General features: G+C 40.5%; 1 protein-coding gene across 2 annotated transcripts in view; it reads right to left on the reverse strand.

Annotated features, from left to right (window-relative positions):
- The window catches only part of ATP11A (ATPase phospholipid transporting 11A), a 253400-nt gene that overhangs the window by 123150 nt on the left and 108660 nt on the right, over positions 1-21590 (reverse strand). For both annotated transcript variants that reach the window (XM_029604684.1, XM_029604685.1), the window contains exon 2: positions 8881-9003. In XM_029604684.1, coding sequence (XP_029460544.1) covers positions 8881-9003 — 123 coding nt within the window. The remainder of the gene's footprint in view (positions 1-8880; positions 9004-21590) is intronic.

A 21590-nucleotide genomic window follows, 5' to 3' on the forward strand; every position in this document is an offset into this window, starting at 1 on the left:
GTTTGTCTGACAGGACCTTCCTCTGGTGAATCCATGCTGCTTCTGATCGAACATTTGTTTTAAATGTACTATATACTAACTTCATGGAATTGAAAATTGAACCCTTCAAAAACTACCATTACTCATCTTTCTTCCATTTCCAATTCCACCATAGGGCCCACTTCCCACTTAAATTTCAAGGGCATTCCTATCCCTATTAGTACTTCCACTATTAGCCTAGGTATTACAATCAACTCAGACCTTTCTATGGCCGATCATATTGCAAATATTACAAAAAAATCTTTCTATAAATTACATCTATTGAAAAGAATCTGACCCTTCCTTTTTCTTAAAGATTATCGAACTGTCTTGCAGTCTCTGATTTTCTCGGGTATGGACTATTGCAATGCCCTACTTTTAGGTTTATCGGACTCTGCTTTATATCCTTTGCAACTAATTCAAAACTCTGCTGCTCGGCTGCTTGCTGGTACCTCACGCCGAAGTCATATTACTCCTGTCTTATTCTCTCTCCATTGGCTGCCAATTAAATACCGAATTCAGTTCAAAGTGTTATCAATTATTCACTCGCTTATCTATAATACCTCATCTACCTGGCTATGCACTAATCTTCGTATATACAAACCTCCCAGACAACTCAGATCTCTCTCCAAAAATCTTTTAGATGTATCCACAATTAAACTGGCCAAACACGAATTAACTAGAAAAAGGGCTTTTTCTGTAGCCGGCCCTGTTTTATGGAATTCACTCCCAGACTCTCTCCGCCTCATTTCCTCAACACAATTTAAAAAATCATTAAAAACTTACTTATTTCAGAAAGCTTACAGTTTACTCTCCAACTTGCAAAATTAACATTCATTTTCATCTCATACACACAGCTACACTCACAAGATATAATACCACAGATTCAATCCACTTACTGTCTAATGATGTAGGGCACAAATGTTCATTGAATTATTTATTTTAATGATAATTTTTAATTTGCTTTTATTTTGGTTTATTATATGTGTTCGGTTGGATACCGCTTTTATTTTCATTTTTATCTATTATGTATGTTTGGTTGTAAACCGTTTTGATTAATTCTTTGAATTGTAAAGGCGGTATATAAACATTTTTAAATAAATAAAATAAATGCCCCCTAGTCCTTCTAGTATCCAAATAACAGATTCACATTTACCTGTTCTAGACTTCTCATGATTTTATAGACCTCTGTTATATCCCCCCTCAGTCGTCTCTTCTCAAAGCTGAACAGTCCTAACCTCTTTAGCCTTTCCTCATAGGGAAGCTGTTCCATTCCCTTTATCATTTTTGTCACCCTTCTCTGTACTTTCTCTAGTTGAGCTATATCATTTGTGACCAGAATTGCATTCAAAAGATGCACTGAAGTCAGGCATTATGACATTTTGCATTTTATTCACCATTTCCTTCCTAATAATCCCCAACATTCTGTTTGCTTTTTTGACTGCTGCAGCACACTGAGCAGACAATTTCAATGTGTTATCCACTATGATGCCTAGATCTTTTTCTTGGGTGGTAGCTCTTAACATGGAACCTATCAAGTAACTACAGCAAGGGTTATTTTTCCCTATATGCATCACATTGCACTTGTCCACATTAAATTTCATCTGCCATTTGAAATCCCAATCTTCCAGTCTCACAAGGTCCTTCTGTAATGTATCACAATCCGCTTGTGATTTAACTATTCTGAATATTTTTGTGTCATCTGCAAATTTCATCACTTCACTCATCGTATCCCTTTCCAGATCATTTATAAATATATTGAAAAGCACCAGTCCAAGTACAGATCCTTGAGGCACTCCACTGTTTACCTTTTTCCACTGAAAAAATTAACCATTTAATCCTATTCTTTGTTTTCTGTCTTTTAACCAATTTGCAATCCACAATAGGACAGTCTCCTATCCCATAATGTTTTAGTTTTCTTAGAAGCTTCTCATGATGGGCTTTGTCAAATGCCTTCTGAAAATCCAAATACAGTACATCTACTGGTGCATCTTTATCAGCGCCTTCAAAGAAATGAAGCAGATTTATGAGGAAGACTCCTCTTGGGTAAATCCATGCTGACTGTGTTCCATTAAACCATGACTTTCTATATGCTCTGATTTATTTATTTATTTATATATTTTTTAGAAGTTTCCACTTTTTCCCTGCACTGAAGTCAGGCTCACTGGTCTATAGTTACCCGGATCACCTCTGGAGCCCTTTTTAAATATTGGGGTTACATTGGCCACCCTCCAGTCTTCAGGTACAATGGATGATTTTAAATGATAGGTTACAAATTTTAACTAATAGATCTGAAATTTCATTTTTTTTAGTTCCTTCAGTACCCTAGGATGCATACCATCCGGTCCAGGTGATTTGCTACTCTTTAGTTTGTCAATCTGGCCTACTACATATTCCAGGTTCACAGTGATTTGGTTCAGTTCATCTGACTCATCACCCCTGAAAACCATCTCCGGAACTGGTATCTCCCGAACATCCTCATTAGTAAACACGGAAGCAAAGAATTCATTTAGTCTTTTTTCAATGGCCTTTTCCCTAAAAGCCCCTTTAACCCCTTGTTCATCTAAAGGTCCAACCGACTCCCTCACAGGTTTCCTGCTTCGCATATATTTAAAAAGGTTTTTATTATGAGTTTTTGCCTCTACGATCAACTTCTTTTCAAATCTCTCTTAGCCTCTCTTATCAATGTCTTACATTTAATTTGCCAATGCTTATGCTTCATCCTATTTTCTTCTGTTGGATCCTTCTTCCAATTTTTGAAAGAAGATCATTTGGCTAAAATAGCCTCTTTCACCTCACCGGTAATTGTTTTGCCTTCCTTCCACCTTTCTTAATGCATGGAGTACATCTTGACTGTGCTTTTAAGATGGTATTTTTAAACAAAGTCCAGGACTGTTGTACACTTAACCTTTGCAGCTGCACCTTTCAGTTTTTTCTAACTATTTTCCTCATTTTCGAAGTTTCCCTTTTGAAAATTTAGTGTTAGAGCTATAGATTTACATATTGTCTCCCTTCCAAATTTGATCATGATATGATTACTGTTGCCAAGTGGCCCCACTACAGTTACTTCTCTCACCAAATCCTGCATTCCATTAAGAATTAGATCTAAAATATCTCCCTCTCTCATCAGTTCCTTAACCAATTGTTCCATCCAGGACCTTTACGTCTCTAACATGTCCTGATTTTACATTTACCCAGTCAATATTGAGTAACTGAAATCTCCAATTATTATTATTGCACTGCCAAATTGGTTAGCTTCCCTGATTTCTTGTAGAATTTAATTGTCCGTTTCATCATTTTGGCCAAGTGAACTATACTCTTACTCAAAATACATGGAATTTTCACCCATATAGATTCAACTGAGCATTTAGTCTCTTGTATGATCTTTACCCAGTTGGACTCTATGCTCTCCCAGACAAAGCTCCACATCCCCACAAATTTGAATCTCCTTATCATTGCGATATAATTTGTTCCCTAATATAGCATGGTCCCATTGGTTGTCGTCCTTCCACCAGGTCTTTAAGATGCCAATTTTGGAGTTCATTTTCAGAAACACGTGCACATGGATGCACCAATTTTATAACATTCTCACGTCGACTGACAGCCGACCTAACCCTTCCCTCCTGGGCAGTAGCCCTGGGAGACTCATCCTCTGTGCAAGAGGGCAATGCATCACCTGGAGAGCAGGTCCTTGTTACAGGATCACTTCCTGCTACACCAAGGTGATGCTCTCCAACTGGGAGACCTTTCTGATCCAAGGCAGCACTGGGGCTGCCAGACTGGATTTGGGACTTGGCTACTATGTCCCTGAAGGTCTCATCTATGTACCTGTCTGCCTCAGCTCCTCCAGGTCTGCCACTCTAGCCTCCAGAGATTGGATTCATTCTCTGAGAGCTCTTTGCAGCAGGTGCACACATACAACCTCTCTCCGGCAGGTTAAAAATTATACATGTGACACATTAGACTATAAAAATACCTGCATCCGTACAAATATACCTTTAGGGGTAGTTTTCAAAAGGATTTATGCAGTTAGAAGTGGATTAAATGCACTTTATGCTTGTAAGTAGGCTTTTGAAAATTGCTATAATATATGCAATTGAATTGCCAATAGGTTTTACCTGCGTAAGTGCACTTTAAGTGCTTAAATAGGTTTTTGAAAATTGCTACAATATAAAATATATTTATGAACGTGAATCCTTTCGCAAATTATCCCATTCTGTTTATTTTTTATAGGCACTTTAGGAGAACGTGGTTCTTACATACCCCTGGTGCAGGCAGTTCAAATGAAATATGGCCATTTCAGGTCTAACAGATACTACAGTTATAGGTTATATTTGTATGTCTGTATGCAACTGATTTAGTAATAAATTAATTTTCTATAATATAAACCCCCTGGGGTGCCAATTTATGCATGTATTTATTCTTTTTTGACCTACCTTTATTTTATTTTTTTATTATTTTATAATATGTAGTTTATAATAATTAACATTTAGTTTGCATATCTTTTTAATTATATTTTAATTGATAACTTATTATTTTTATTTTTACCTACTTGTCTTCTTTGTATATGTACTGTGAATATATCAAAGCCATCCCTTCCAACAAGTCTGACCTGAAACCCTCCCCCCGGTTTTGTATCTTATTACCTCGTTAGTATAGATTAAGAGTATCGCACACTAAACAAGTGTTAACACACAAACTGGCATATGCAAGCTAACAGCATTTTCACACACATTTGCAGCTTACCAGTGTAGCAAAAAAAAATAAAATAAATAAACAAAAACATTTTTTCTGTTTGCCAAAAAAGCAGGTCAAAGTCATTTTAAATAAGATCTGAGCAGCGAGCAGTATTTATTGTCAATTGCAATTTCAGATTTGCAACACTAAACAGGAATCAATTAAAGAACAAGGGTAGCAGGGATCATCTCCATTTTGAAAAACCTCATTAAGTTATTACTCTACTCTGACTTAATCACCCTTACACAGTTTTACATAAAAGCAGCAAGTAAAGCGGAGGAATCACCATCTAAAAAGCATTAAAAAAAAAAACACATCTCTGGGAATGCAAGTTTAATTTATGAATGCCCTTTTACTACTGTGCCTTGAGCATGTAACAATCAAACTTAAAAAAAAAATATCTCTCAAAACACAGTAAGAAAAGAGAGTGGTCCTGTGGCCACGGGAAGTAAAATAAATAAATAAGTGTGGACATGTATGGCTGCGGGACCACTACATAGAAATGAGGGCAATCAACTGAACTTGTAACACCGAGGATGTTTTTATTTCTGGCCTTTTTCTCCTTCCTGCTCCTGGCCTGGCCCAGAGATTGGTGAGGAGGGAGAGGAGCTTTTTGTTTGAATGTTATCATCTCAGGTGCCTCTTGCAGCCAGGGATGACGTCCTGTGCATTGAGAGGGAAGGCATACAGTAGGGTGAATGCTGGGAGTAAAGAGGCACGAGGGGGGCCAGCGTTGGCAGAAAAATAAACAGATGCAAGGGGCTGATGCTAAGGAAGGAGAGGAAAAAAAGGCAGGGAGGGTAGACGAGGCAGAAAGGGGGTGTAGAGAAGCAGAGAGCAGATGGGGGTAGAGAGAGAAAATGGAGAGAGAGAGTTTGGTGGAGGTGGCAAGGCGAGGAAATATGGACGGATGGGAAAGCAGGCATTATAGGGATGGTGAGAAGATGGGAGGACTAAGAGAAGGATGTGGAGCGGACGCAAGACAAAAGGAAAGGAATATAAACCTAGGAGAGGGGAAAATGAAGCAGAGGAGTAGGGGAGGGAGCTAAAAAGTGTAAAAAGAAAAATATGGAGAGAATAAGGAAGAAACAAAATAGCTTGGGACTCTGGCAGCAGCAGCAGAGACAGAAGAATCACATAAGGGGTTGTGGAGGTTCAGAATGGAACCAGCGCACCCGTTTGTAACACAATATCAATGCATACATAACCATCAGCACTTGCTGCCCCTTCCCCATAAAAAAAAACTGAGGAACGGTGGGGAGGGGGAACCACTGAAGGATGAGCCTCTACCCCCCCATTCACGGCAGAAATTATGTGCCCAAAAAGAATTACCACCCATAAAAAAAAGTGGGAATCTGGACTATAAAATGATGTCATCTGAAATTTAATTATATATTTCCAGGGGGTAAATGGTAAAAAGAAAAAAAAATAGAAATCAAGTCTGCTTACTTAAACAGGATTCTCCAGACACATCAGGATGAATTAGCCATAAATGTGTGAGTGACGTCACCCGACAGCGCTGTCACGGACTCTGCTCTCGGAGCTCAATACTTGACTGAGCATGCGCGGGGCATTCCAGCTTGCACACACCTTCCTGCGAATCCCACTGAAGTGTACGCTTTAGAGTAAGGTAGCCAGCGCGCCAGGGAGGCAAGCAAGAATTAAGCACGGCCAATTCATCCTGCCGTCTATGGAGAACCCCATTTATAAGCAAGCAAACTTTGTTTTCTTTGGCATAAATTAGCCAGAGCACGTGTGGGAGTCCCAAGCTGAGGGCTGTACAGCGGAATGATTAACACACAGCCAAGTGGAGAGAGAGGGCTTATGGGTAAACAGACTACACAAGACCGCTTGTCCAAAGTTACTTACTGTCTTCTCGGTACATGCTAGTCAGCTTTAAGCTTTCTCTCTCCATGAATGTAAAATGCATATTAGCAAAAGCAAGCATTAAATAAGTATCACCTATAATTCTTCATTTGTGCTGTATTGTTCGTCTGCTAATGATGGAATCTAGTTTACCATGATCTGCATCATTGGTCCCCAACCCTGTCCTGGGGACCCACCAGCCAGTCGGGTTTTCAGGATCTCCACAATGAATATGCTGAGAGAAAATGTGCATGCTGTGGAGGCAGTGCATGCAGATTCTCTCTCATGCATATTCATTGTGGAGATCCTGAAAACCTGACTGGCTGGTGGGTCTCCCCAGGACAGGGTTGGGGGACCTCCTATCTACATGATCTAACAGTATACTTCAGAATTCTAGAAAACGTTTGATTACGTGGCTAAAACTGTATTTGGGTGATTTTTTTTTTTTGGTTTACCAAGCCTGACTGAATTATGGACCGTTTTATGACTAAATGATTGTATTTCTCATAGACTCATATAAAAACATTTTAAATAAAATGCTGCAAGGAGGAGGAAAACAATACATTGTTGGATGATCATGCTGCCTCAGTCTAAAGACCCCATTTCTTTTAACCAGAGAATTTGAGTCATCTTATTCCTCTTTGACAGACATTTGCTACATCTTTTGTTCCACTTATTTCTATAAAGCAGTCATAAAAGAATCTAATGATGATCACGAATGCAGCTAAATATAAAGTGTAAGAAAATGGAATCCATGCACACGCTTTACAACACTGCACTATTGAAAAGGATTGGAAGCTGATGAGTTTTAACTCATTTTCAATAGAGTAACTCGGGCATGTAAAAATATTTAGATAATTTGGGTGCCAGTCAAAATTTTTGTAGAAGCTAGGATAAAATTATATTCTTATGATCTGTTTCTCGTTCATTTATTTTGTTTGATTTTTTTTTACTTTTGGTTGGTTTGACGTGCCTTTAAGGGTCATTTTAAAAGACTGGTGTGCACATAAATTAGGGGGATTTGAGCACAAGTCGGGCTTACGTGCGCTGACCAAAATTTTAAAAAAGATGCCCGGATACGCGCACATCTCACCCGATTTCAGAAAGGGACGTGGGTCTGGGTGGAGTGTGGCAACGAGATGTGCGCTCAAATACTTGCACGTGCCTAGGTCCATTGCTGCTTACGTTTACTTTTGTTAGGGATGAAGTGTAAGTTAAAAAAAAAAAATAATATTTTAAACCAGCCATTTCTGCTGCATTTAAAGAGTCTGCTGTAAACGGGAAGCGTGCAGGCTATCAAACCAGGGGAGTTTGGAGGACCTCTCTCTTAACTGGGTGGTGAAAGTGGCAATGGCGTGAATGCGCGGCCTTGATAAAATACCCTGACTTAATGCAATAGAATTGGGATGTGTGCGCCTAGGAGCGCGCCCACTTAAAATTGGGAGCACAAGTGCATACGGGCCAAGTCTATTTTATAACGTGCACGCATACACACGCACAGGTTATAAAACGGCTGCGTATAACTGGGCGTGCGCTGACACACATGCGCCAAAGTCCACCTGCATGCCCGTTTGAAATTTACCATCGTTTTCTCTATATTTCAAATCTTTTATCATTCTTTTTTTTTTCTTCCTTTGTGTGTTTTGTCATTTTTAAAATTTATTTCCTTATAAATAAATGAATACAAGTTTAACGTTTAGCTCTACCAATCATCCCAATCTGCTCTCCTGACTGAACCCCTTCTTAAAGGTTAGCAGGTATCAGGAAGCTCCTTCGCCTGTGCAATGCACGTCTTTGGAAGTTACAGTCTGTGTGAAGTATCTTCAATGCAAGATGTATTTGTTCTTAAGGCTTTCATGCAATACAGGAATTGCTTTTGATGTTTTCTTCTGACCTAGTTTACAACACATTTATGTTTTATCATGCTTATTTTATAATGTGCTTATGCCAATTTGCACGGTTGTGCTTTTTCAGATGTTCTACCTTGTTTAATGTTAGACTGTGCTGTCTTTAGTGAGTAATAAGCCTCAATTTTCTACCTTTGGCATATCTTGTAAGACAATAATGGGCTTTCTCCTCAGGTTTTCAGTCTATTGGTGGATTTTACTATAAGTTACTGGTCCTCTGGATAGACAGCCTAATGGAGAGATGGATGAATTGAAAGACTGCATTTTTGCACCTAATATTCAAAGTGCTTAAAACAGAAAAAAAGAAAATATGGCTACAATAAACTGGTTTAACCATAGGAAATAATCTTACCTTTGATGAGACTATCCTGTTATCTGGATACCTCTGTGGAATGTATGCCTCTGTGCCTGGAGGAGGTTCACGATGCCCAACATAAATAGTCCGATTGTCTATCCAATTTTCTTCTCCAGCACACTGTAAAACAACAAAAAAAATTTTCATAATCACCTCCATTCATTCAACATTTCTGGATAAAGTTGAGTCAGTCTTCACGGACTAGTCTAGTCTCTCTTCTCACTTACATTTTACTCAGTCATCAATATTGTCCACCTAAATCTCTGCCTGCTATAGTTGTGTTCAAAGTTTTAAGCACCCCAGATCAAACTGAATGTTACAATGAATCTCTAAGACAGCAAAAGCTGACACAATCTTTATATGGTACAAATACTCTGACCCTTCTAACCTTTTAACTTGTGATTGTTGCTCTACTTTCAACAACCATGGGCTCCTTCAAGCAGCAGCAGTTTGAGCATTTGAAAATGAAGATGTTTCATAAGAGTGAATTAGGGAAGAACATAAAAAATATAAGTTCTTCTAGGTAGCAATTTCAACAGTCAGAGATGTCTGATAGAATTGCCTAAAACTGGTCAGATCTGCAAAACAGAAAACTCACAGATCACTACAAAGTGCTTCCAGAGGTATGCAATACAGCATTGCTTAAACAATCTACATGGGAGAGTTGTAGGGTTGCTAACCGCCCTGTTTTGGACCAGACAACCAGGTTTTCAGCTGTGCTGTACAGTGTATTGTCAGAAATATTGACCGGACACTGAAAAGCTGGTTTTTGCAGGAAGCTCCTCTTTCCCACAGCTTCCTGGTCACTGATAAAGACAGAGTGGAGAGCTGAGCTATGTCCCTGCCCTCTTGCCTACTTTCTTGTGTTATGATTGGATGTGATGGGAAGAGGAGGTGGGGCACAGCACAACCCTCAGTTTCTAGTGGCTCTACAGATCTCTGCAGCAATGACCTCTGGGTCCCTCCCCTCCCTCTCTTAGTGCTGGGTCAAGACCTGAGAGAGGGGCTGCAACGAGCTAGCCAAGGGATACAGGAAGAGAGGAGGGGAGGGGTGAGGCAAGGGGAGAGACAAAGAGGACAGAGAAAAGGGGAGGGAAAGGAAGATAGAAACATGGGGAGCAAGGGAGGAAAGAAACATACAGAGGGTATGGAAGGAAGGAAGATGACAGGCACAATGGGAGCATGAAGGAAAGAGGGAGACAGAGGGGGAAGGGAAGGAAGAGACAAAAGGCACAAAGGAGACAGGGATACAGGAGGAAACAAGATAAAGAGGAAGGACTGGGGAGGAGAGGGAGACAGGAGAGAAGAGAGGGAGAGAAATGGGAAGGGAGGGGACTAGAAACAGGAAGGCAGCACCAGAGAGGAGTGCACAGAGGAGGGGGAGTTCATATTGAGACACAGTTGGCACAAGGGAGACAGAGATGAAAGGCTGGGAAGGTTTTTAAGGAAAGGGAGAACGAACCACCTGTGTCCGAGACAGGAGGCTGTGTGTTTGGGAGTGTGCATGTGTGTGAGAGAGGCGGCGACATGTGTGTATATGTGTGCGCGCGCACACGCGCATCTGGCAGAGTAGGTTGTGTATACGAGAGAGAGGAGGTTGTGCATACGTAGATGAGAGAGGAGACTGTTTGGGAGTGTGTGTGTATAAGAGGAGGCTGTGTGCTGATTGGGAAGTATGGAGGTGGGTGTGTATTAGAAAGGCTTTAATTGTGATAGAGAGCAAAACTGCATGAGAGAGGCTGATTTGTTTATGAGGATAGTTGAAATAACATTTTATAAAACAAAGTATACTGAGGGGGTGCTTAAAAGCCAAGTAATGAGTGGATCAACAACTAACAGCAGTCTGTAACCTTCCCTACCTTCCCTCCCAAAGCATGAAGTTTAGTTTGGGGGGGGGGGAGGGGAGGGTCCAATTATGGTCCATGAAAAAGTTGGTCACCCTAGAGAATTATGTGAAGGATGCTTTTTTTTTTTTTTTGTACAACCTCATTGCAAAAAAGTCTGTCTAAAATATTCAAAACAAAACCCTGCTATACTTAAACCTTTAAGAACAAATTGCTTTGGAATAATGAAATGAAAACTAAACTCTTTAACTAAAACTACAAAATATACTGTAATGATGTTTCTGACAGTTGAAATTGCTAGTGGGAAGCATTTTGAGTGTTTTCATAGCTTTCCCCTGCTTTGTAAGAGTGAATTATCTTAATGTTCAAATGCTAAAACAGCTGCTTAGAGGTGGCCCATAGTTGTTGAAAGTAAACAGAAAATTCACAACCTGCAGAGGTTAGAAGGGTCAGGGTATTTGTTAATTGTGGAATTGTCTTCACTGAAAATCCAATGAGTCAATCAACTTAACAGCTTTAAAAAAAAAAAATGTAGTATAGGGTGTCCAAACGTTTGCACAACATATTCACTGTTTTTTTTTTCAATCTGTTAAAATCAATAAATAGTAATTTCACAAGAAAAACTGCAGAAAGAGATCCTTTATAAATTTGTACCAATTAAAGATTGTGTCAGCTTCTATTCACCAAAAGATTAATGGTTTTAATGTCTTATGTTGTAAACTGATATGAAGCTTTCATGAATACCGGTATACAAAAACTGTATTAATTAATTAATTAATTGAAAATTATTTCACAGGGATGCCTAAACATTTGCATACAAGAATACCTAAAGGTGACAAACAGAAGCAAAATGTCATCAACATTTTGTTCCTGAAGAAATATATATCCCAGAAACTACTCCTCCACACCTTAAAAATAATTTAGGCTGTGATTTATAATAATATTTGCACATGGCTGGTATTCTTTTGATTATAGCAATAACTTGCATTTTATACCGTAACAGGAATTATGAGTAGTTAATGCATAAAGACCTTGAAGCAAAATCAAAGTAGAGTAAATCTAAGTTAAAATAATGAAGCACTGCCCTAATGTCCTGATCTTCAGTTGCTATAAAGTTATATAAATATTAAATGATTATTATGCATTTCAGTGGCAGGCAAAGTCAGGTTACAGTACTGAATTCTGTAGTTCTAAATCCCGATGTTGCTACTCTTCCTGCAGTAATGCACTATGAGTGAGCATTTTCTAAACTCTAAGTTGGCAATAAAATCCAAAATTTCATTCTATGAATAAAAACTCTGGCTTGGGTAAAAGCCCATTTTTCATCCCCTTCCCTTACCATAATGTTCTAGACAAGCTGCCTTGGTTTAATAATTGAAAGATAATAGCAGACCATAAGGCATCACTCTCTCCAGGCGATTAATACTGCCATTAATGTTTTGATTAAAATTATATATAAAAGCAAAAAAAAAAAAATGGATTGAATATTAGAGCACATCTATCTATATATGCCTACCGACTTTTAGAAAAAGGCTTAAGACTTGGCTATTTAAACAAGCCTTCCCAGACCCGATCTAAATGATAGTAATTTTACAAGAGATAGCAAACTATACAATAGATTTCATATCATAATGTAAATAATGTAAATATTTTAATCCCTTCCGTTCGTCTCTCTTATTCTAATTTCTCTTCCCAGTTTTAAGACCCTGTTGTAATGTAACTTTTGTTCTCCTTGCACTTGTTTTTCGTTTCTTGTTCTCACCCCTTGTTTTATGTAAACCGGCATGATGTGGTTTCTAATCATGAATGCCGGTATAGAAAAACGCTAAATAAATAAATAAAATATACAATATAGAATCTTTGCATACTGAATAATCTATACCAGCTCTTCAGTATTTAAGTATTTTTCATATGTTCATGTCATTTAATGTTTGTTGTTGCTTGCTAGATTTTATAAATGATAATAAAGAAAGTGGCTTTTTTTTAAACTAATGAAAAAAAGGTAAACAATATATAATATGTTTCAGCATTTCTCCTTTTAAATCTGGAGTTTCTGTAAACAGCGACACCTTTTATTGGACCAAAAAAGAGAACACCTTTGGACCTCAAAGCTGTTTGGTTCAACAGCCGGTCCAATTAAAGGTAATCAGCCTGCAAAGATTACAGTTTTCACCAGGGCCAATACTGATACTAGAATTTTGCACTTATTTTAAAAATAAAACTATTCTAAACTCACAAAAATAGCAGGTGGTCACAAAAAACAGAAAATTGGCATAGGAAACAGACACATCCCTTCTAGTAATTTTAGCAGTTTGAAAATAGTATTTTACTACCTATGTTTACGTATGTTTTCAACAATTAAACAACTGTTCCTTCCTGGGAAGCACAAAAAAAAAAAAAAAAAAAAAAAAAAAAAAAAAAAAAAGTATGACTAATAGACCTTACTGAAAAGCCCAAAGCTGTCCAACTTCAAAGTGTACTTTAAGATGCAGAAATACTAAACAGCCATGCATTATTCAAAAGACTGCAACAAACTGTCCAGTCTTCAGTTAATGCACCCATAAATGAGTCTGCAATGTATTCTCTCAAGTTCCAAAAATACTTACTCTAAATCTGGTTGGAAAATATATTTCTAATTCAATGAGGAACGTACTGATGCTGGCATTCTAAAAGGGAACTCAAAACCTGGTGCACAAAGTTTGGTGCTTGCTTCTGCCTTTTGACGTATTACGCAACTCAGTACCAAGTCCAATGAAGTGATTATTGGCTTTCCTTTCATATCCCGGTGCTATGTACTAAACCTTCACCCTTGACATTTGAAAAAATGTGAACAAAGAAACCCAGTGCTAAAGCAATGTAGAACATAAGAACTTGTCATACTGGGTCAGACAAAGGGTCCATCAAGCCCAGCATCCTGTTTCCAACAGTGGCCAATCCAGGCTACAAGTATCTGGCAAGTATCCAACCACTAAAGTAGAACCCATGCTACTGATACCAGTAATAGCAGTGGCTAATCCTTAAGTCAACTTCATTAATAGCAGGTAATGGACTCCTCCAAGAACTTATCCAAACCTTTTAAACCCAGCTACACTGGGTTTAATTTTCTCTGATTAGTTTTAAATTTGCTACTTGCTGACTTCATGGAGTGACCCCCTGATCCTTCTATTATCCAAAAGAGTAAATAACCGATTCACATTTACCCATTCTAGACCTCTCAATTTTAAAGACCTCTATCATATCCCCTCTCCAAGCTGAACAGCCCTAGCCTCTTCAGCCTTTCCTCATAGGGGAGCTGTTCCATCCCCTTTATCATTTTGGTTGCCCTTCTCTGAATCTTCTCCATTGCAACTATAACTTTTTTGAGATGTTGTGACCAGAATTGTACACAGTACTCAAGGTGCGGTCTCACCATGGAATGATATAGAGGCATTAAGACATTTTCTGTTTTATTCACCATTCCCTTCCTAATAATTCCTAAGATTCTGTTTGCTTTTTTTTTTTTGACTGTTGCAGCACACTGGGCCGACGATTTAAATGTGTTATCCACTATGATGCCTAGATCTTTTTCCTGGGTGGTAGCTCCTTCTATGGAACCTAACATTGTGTAACTACAGCATGGATTATTTTTCCCTATATGCAATACCTTGCACATGTCCAGAGTAAATTTCATCTGCCATTTGGATGCCCAATCTACCAGTCTCGCAAGGTCCTCCTGCAATTTATCATGATCGCGTGTGATTTAACAACGCTGAATAATTTTGTATCATTTGCAAATCCAATTACGTCTCTCGTCATGTCTTTCATGATCATTTATAAATATATTGAAAAGCACCAGTTCAAGTACAGAACCCTGAGGCACTCCACTGTTTATCCTTTTTCACTGCGGAAATTGACCATTTAATCCTACTCTGTCTTTTAACCAGTTTGTAATCCACGAAAGGACACCGCTTCCTATCCCACGACTTTTAGTTTCCTTAGAAACCTCTCATAAGGGACTTTGTCAAATGCCTTCTGAAAATCCAAACACACATCTACTGACTCACCTTTATCCACATATTTATTAATCCCTTCAAAAAAGATGAGGCAGATTTGTGAGGCAAGACTTGCCTTGGGTAAATCCATGCTATGTTCCATTAAACCATGTCCTTCAATATGCTCTGTGATTTTTAGAATAGTTTCCACTATTCTTCCCGGCTCTGAAGTCAGGCTCTCTGGTCTATAGTTTCCCAGATCGCCCCTGGAGCCCTTTTTAAATATTGAGGTTACATTGGCCACCCTCCAGTCTTCAGGTACAATGGATGATTTTAATGATAGGTTACAAATTTTAACTAATAGATCTGAAATTTAATTTTTGAGTTCCTTCTGAACTCTGGGGTGCACACCATCCGGTCCAGGTGATTTCCTACTCTTTAACTTGTCAATCTGGCCTACTACATCTTCCAGGTTCACAATGATTTGGTTCAGTTCATCTGACTCATCGCCCTTGAAAACCATCTCTGGAACTGGTATCTCCCCAACATCCTCATTAGTAAACACAGAAGCAAAGAATTAATTTAGGGCCAGATCTTAAAATCTACGTATGGGCATAGATTTGTTCGTGCAACCCAAATCTATGCCCTATTTTCTAACATGCGCGCTGCTGCGCGCATGTTAGAAAATCTGGGCTCTGCGCGTGCAAGGGGGTCCACACATGTGCAGCTTGCACGCGCTGAGCCTGAGGGGAGCCCCGATGGCTTTCCCTGTTCCCTCCGAGGCCGCTCCAAAATCGGAGCGGCCTCAGGGAGAACATTTTTTCGGCCACCCCCCACCTTCTCCTCCCTTCTCCTATCTAACCACCCCCAGCCATAACTAAATCGTCCTCCCTACCTATATTTCAAAAGTTACGCCTGCCCAAGGCAGGCGTAACTTGTGCGCGCCAGCTCGCATCCCCCAGAACAGGCCACTGGCCATGCCCCGAACCACCGCTGCGCCCCCCCCCGGACCCGCCCCCTGACCCCTCCTTAGTAATTTTAATTGTGTGTGCTTCTTTGAAATATTTTGGCGTTTAGAAAATTTTTAAAATTCTAGAATTATTTAATGAATTTTATATGCTGCATGTAGCAAGAACATCCACTGTTGCTATAAATACATAAATTTTACTTGTGTGTGGGGGCTCAAAGCTGTAAGGTTCACCTAGGGTGGCAAATATCCTTGAACCAGCCGTGTATGGTAAACAGTAAAGATGATGACTTGCTATTATGAGACTGAAGCTCAGTGAACTACAACAAGGTTTCAGAAGCATGTCACAGACTCAACTTTATGGATTTTAAATGCAAACGTGACAGCTATTTCAGAAACAAAGCGTTGAGGCATCAGTGTATATAAATACACAGATTATACAGCTGAATAACCTGCTGGATGTGAATTTACACAGAAAAATGCACATATATACACCATTTTGGATATTATAAGTATAGATGGTCAAAAAAAAAATATATATAGTGAAAAATATAAAATAGGACTAATAGTCAAAGGTAAAGTGCTCCGCATTAAAAGTAAAAAATACAAAATTGAACCCTAATGACAAAGCATGTAAACAAATGCAATTTAAATATCTTGGAGGTTATCAAAAAATACAAAACACATACAGAAAAGAAACCAAAAGTAATACAGTCTGCTCTTTATATTGTATTACTTTTGGTTTCTTTTCTATATTTGAATATGAGTTTTGTATTTTTTTGTATTTATACATATATAAGGCTTGTGTCACTTGGTCAGTCATGTTGGTCACACTGTTGTCTGTGGCCACCAGGTGGCACCCAGAACAGTGGAAGGTGCAATGTAGAAAGTCAATATGCTCTGTTTGCAAAGCCCTGTTAAAAACATACAGGTACACAGGAAGAGACAAAAACACATATACAGGCACATGCACCCATACGCACACACCGGAAAACAGAGGCAAAAACATGCGCACACACATAGCCACCAATACATACAGGCTTTTACTGACTAGACAACCTGAGCAACCCTGGGTAATTTTCACTAATATGCTCTGTCTGTGAAGCCCCGTCTCTCACACTCCCACACACAAACAAACACAGGCGCACACAAGCTTGTACATAAGCTTGTGCAAGCAGGAATAAGCTCGCACAAGCACACATGCAGGATGCACAGACACACACACATACAGGCCCCTGCCACACACAGTTTCCCCCAAACCTGCACAAGTACCTTCAAAGACAAGCAGAGGTTCTCTCTCACACACACACACACACACATGTTGCTAAAGACCAGACTATCTGAGCAATGCTGGGCACTTTTTGCTAGTAGGGTTATTATAAGTAATATGTGTCTGTGGAATTTTTCATTATACAATATGGACCCCAATATAACATGGGTGATATGATCCAAAAAATTTGATCCACATTATAAACGAGCTGCATTGTACTGAGTTTATAAAACCCCAGCTAATTTAGCTGAATAAGTACTTCTGTGGTCAAATGGGGACTGCTGAATGTGTCCAAATATTCAGCTGCCACCACTTAAGCTAAGTGGCACTAAATATCTATCCTCGTGAAATTGGGCGTCAATGATATGGTCATTACCATGAAGGTCGGTATAGAAAAGTGTTAAATAAATAAATAAACAAACAAACCTTTCACCGTATTAAAAGCGATTTTGTGTTATATCAAGACGTGCTGTAACATGTCTACAGTGTACATACTTCTATACATGCTGCACGTTTGCAGAATGTGATATTAAGTGGTTCATTGGAGCATCAGAGGAAGAATGGTTTCACATACTGGAGAAGATAGGTATATTAGATTAATCACTTTGCATTATACACCAATAGATACGCCCACGTGGAACTGAAACACTGGTCTTTCATGATAGAAAAATTATGACCTTTTCTATTTATTTTAATTTGGAAGTGCCTAGCTTTCGTTGAAAATATACCTGTGGTCGATATTCAATGCCACTTAACCAGTTAATTTCCAACTTAGCCAGCTAAGTGGCACTGCTTGAATATTCAGCCAACTAAGTGGCTGCCACTTAAGCCCAACTGTTTATCGGGCTGACAGCCAGATAAGTGAAGGGAGGACAGGGACATTCCAGGGCAGAGCTATTCTCTTCCTTGGCACTAAATAATATTTTGGAGGCCGAAGTTAGTCCATTAACTAATTAACACTTCTTTAAATGACTCATTTTCTATACCAGCTGAAGACAGCTATCATTCATCATCTTCTTAAAAAAAAATATGCTAATGTAGAACGTTTTGATCTCTCCAATTATTGCCTTGTCTCTACATTGCCATTAGCAGCAAAGCTTCTGGAGAAAATAGTATTTACACAATTACAGGAGTTATCTCCCAGACAATAACCTCCTAGACAGATCTCAGTTTGGATTTCGCCCATTATATAGCCCTGAGACTTTATCCCTTTGAGAGCATTTGCCAGGGTTTCAACTCAGCCACCAAATAATCTTCTGGTCCTATTGAAGTCCATATTCAAAATCCATTTAGACTGATAACATAATAGTTATCCCTGTAAATATGTCTTACCCAGCTATATTCATTCACAACCTTTATCTGGCTAATTTCTAGCCAGTTAATGTTAGGAGGCTAGAATTTAGCCGCATAAGTTAGGGGCGGTCCAGGGGCGTAACTGGTTGAGTTAGCTTGGATGACTTAGCCAGCAAAGTCTGGTCGAGTCAAAGAGCTGTCCTAAAATTAGTCAGCTATAATTAGCCGGCTAACTAATTCACAGGCCAATACAGTAAAGTGCGGCCGCAGTTACCCCGTTTCTAACCTGCTGTGGGCGCACAATTGGGACGCGCAAGGCGATCCCTCGATTCAGTATCTGGTTTCACGCGTCCTTAGCACTTCTTGAAACCAACACGTATCCCTTTCCGCACGCAGCATATATATATATGTTATGTTAATGATCGGATTAGCTATTTCCTCCGATACAGTAATGTGCGCTCTGATTATCTCCTTTCCAACCTGCTATTTTGCCGCGTCTTTAACTTGCTAATTTACCGCCTACCCTTTACCTGGCGTTAGTGTGGTGTTCAATCAGCTTCGTACCGGACTGCGCCATGGACAACATGTATATTATTGCTCTGGTGCTATTTTTCATTCGGTTGAGAAGGAGAATGAGACATGCTCAACTGAGAAACACAGGAAATGCTCGGCAGATTGGAGAGGTGAACAGGGGGGGGGGGGCCACAAGGAGAACCCATCCGACCGGAGAACCCAGCAGCAAGTCCGGAGGAGGTATGTGATCTGTTGCTGTTTAGCTGTAAAGAACGGCGTCCGTGTCTTCTGGTGCCTCTATTGATGCCGGAAGATGGGCGCCCGCAAACATAGGCGTCCATAAAGGCGGAAACATGAACGCCTCTATGGATGCCGGAAGATGGGCGCCCAGAGAGATGGGCACCCATCTTTCCGGCACCAATAGAGGCGCCAGAAGACACGGACTTACACGGACGCCGTTCTTTACAGCATGGATGGATGGTAAAGTTAAACCGAGAGATGGGCGTCCGCTAGGCATCCTGAGGCTCTGGTTCCTCTACAGGCGCCTATACGGTTGTCTATAACAGTGTCGCTGATCCATGTCCATGGCCATGCTTCTTTTTTCTATCTGTATATATTTCCTGTTTTTCTTAGTGACAGATTGTGTGTCAGCTATATCTGCATTGAAAACAATTTATAAATGCTTAGCTGTAGTTTAGTCTGAACAGTGATGGAGGACTATCTGTCCATCTCTCTCTAGCCACATTGATCTGTTCCATTATTTTTGTGTACCGCCATTCAAACTGTACACCAGAGATCCCACAGTGTGGCAGATGTAAGCATGTATGAGTTGTTAAAGCATTTATATGTGTTCATCTACTAATTTGAATTTCGTGTGTTTTCCTCTGTTGTATTCCCTGCAGGCAGAGCACCGTGCCATCGACCGGCCGGGACGTTTCATTCGCACACGGACAACGCTTTTTGGCATGTGTGAGTGAGATGTTGTCCGAACCTACCGGCTGAGCTCACAGGCAATCTTGTCCCTTTATGAAGACCTGCGTGGGGACCTGGACCCCCAGGCCAATCGACACCATGCTGTGCCCGGATTGAATAAACTTCTGTGCGCCTTAAATGTTTTTGGTACTGGAAGTTTTCAAAACCCAGTGAGTGTAATTGCTGGTATGATGCAGGCCTCCATTTCACGGCACCTGTCACAGGTGTTGAAGGCCATGATGAATCGGATGAGGCAGTACATCGTCTATCCCAGGGGTCGGGAACCTTTTTGGCTGAGAGAGCCATGAACGCCACATATTTTAAAATGTAATTCCGTGAGAGCCATACTAACTACAACCCCCCACCCTCCTGACTGCCCCAAGACCTACCAAATTCATTTACTACAACCCCCTACTCTCCTGACGCCCCCAAGACCTGCCAAATTAATTTACTACAACCCCCCATCCTCCTAACCCCCCCCCCCCAAATCTGCCAAAAGTCCCTGGTGATCCAGCAGGGGTCCAGGGCTCGCAGACAAATCTTTAATAAAAAAGTAAAAATCTAACAAAAACCCCCACCCTCCTGACGCCCCCCCATGACCTCCAAAATTAATTTACTACAACCCCCCACCCTCCTGATGCCCCCCAAGACCTCCAAAATTAATTTACTACAACCCCCACCCTCCTGACCCCCCCAAGACCTGCCAAAAGTCCCTGGTGGTCCAGCGGGGGTCCGGGAGCGATCTCCTGGACTTGGGCTGTTGGCTGCCAGTAGTCAAAATGGCGCCGACGGCCCTTTGACCTCACTATGTCACTGGGGTCGACCAATGGCGGCGGTAGCCCCTGTGACATAGTAAGGGCAAAGGGCCGTCGACGCCATTTTGATTATTGGCAGCCGACAACCCTTTGCCCTTACTATGTCACAGGGGCTACCGCCGCCATTGGTCGACCCCAGTGACATAGTGAGGGCAAAGGGCCGTCTGCGCCATTTTGACTACTGGCAGCCGACAGCCCAAGTCCAGGAGATCACTCCTGGACCACCAGGGACTTTTGGCAGATCTTGGGGGGGGTCAGGAGGGTGGGGGTTGTAGTAAATTAATTTTGGAGGTCTTGGGGGGCGTCAGGAGGGTGGGGGATTTTGTTAGATTTTTACTTTTTTATTAAAGATTTGTCTGCGAGCCAGATGCAGCCATCAAAAGAGCCATATCTGGCTCCCGAGCCATAGGTTCCTGACCCCTGGTCTATCCTATGATCCAGCTGAACTGCAACAGATCCGCAGCGGATTCATGGGTATTGTGGGGATGCCTAATGTGTTGGGCGCTATCGACTGCACTCATATTGTGTTTACACCCAGGTTGGATGAAGAGAGTGCGTTCCGGAATCGCAAGCACTTCCATTCCATGAATGTGCAAGTGGTTTGCGATGCACGCCTTCATATTCTAAATGTTGTAGTGAACTTTCCAGGGAGCTGCCATGACGCCTACATTCTCGCACATTCATCTCTGGGTACCCAATTCCCTGAAGAAAAGTACGGTGAAGGTTGGCTACTTGGTAAGTGACAATAGCTACTTCCTGTGATTCTGTCTGTCATGTGTTCTGGTCTCCAGATGTTAAGGATGATCGCTATACAGTAATGTTTATTATGTCATTCAATGTTTACGGTGTTTTGCGCCGCAAAGTTGTTTTCAATGCATCCCGGATTTTTTTATCCTATTGGTGATGGCGGCTATGGCTGTAAGCCTTGGTTGCTAACTCTGCTCCAGTCCCCAGACACAACTGCCGAAAAACGCTACAATGAGGCTCATGGCAGCACCAGAAACGTGATTGAGCGCACTTTTGGAGTTCTGAAGGGGCGTTTTCGATGTCTGGATCGCTCGG

Source organism: Rhinatrema bivittatum, chromosome 5 (genome assembly GCF_901001135.1).
Source record: "Rhinatrema bivittatum chromosome 5, aRhiBiv1.1, whole genome shotgun sequence".
In the NCBI taxonomy this organism is placed as follows: Eukaryota; Metazoa; Chordata; class Amphibia; order Gymnophiona; family Rhinatrematidae; genus Rhinatrema; species Rhinatrema bivittatum.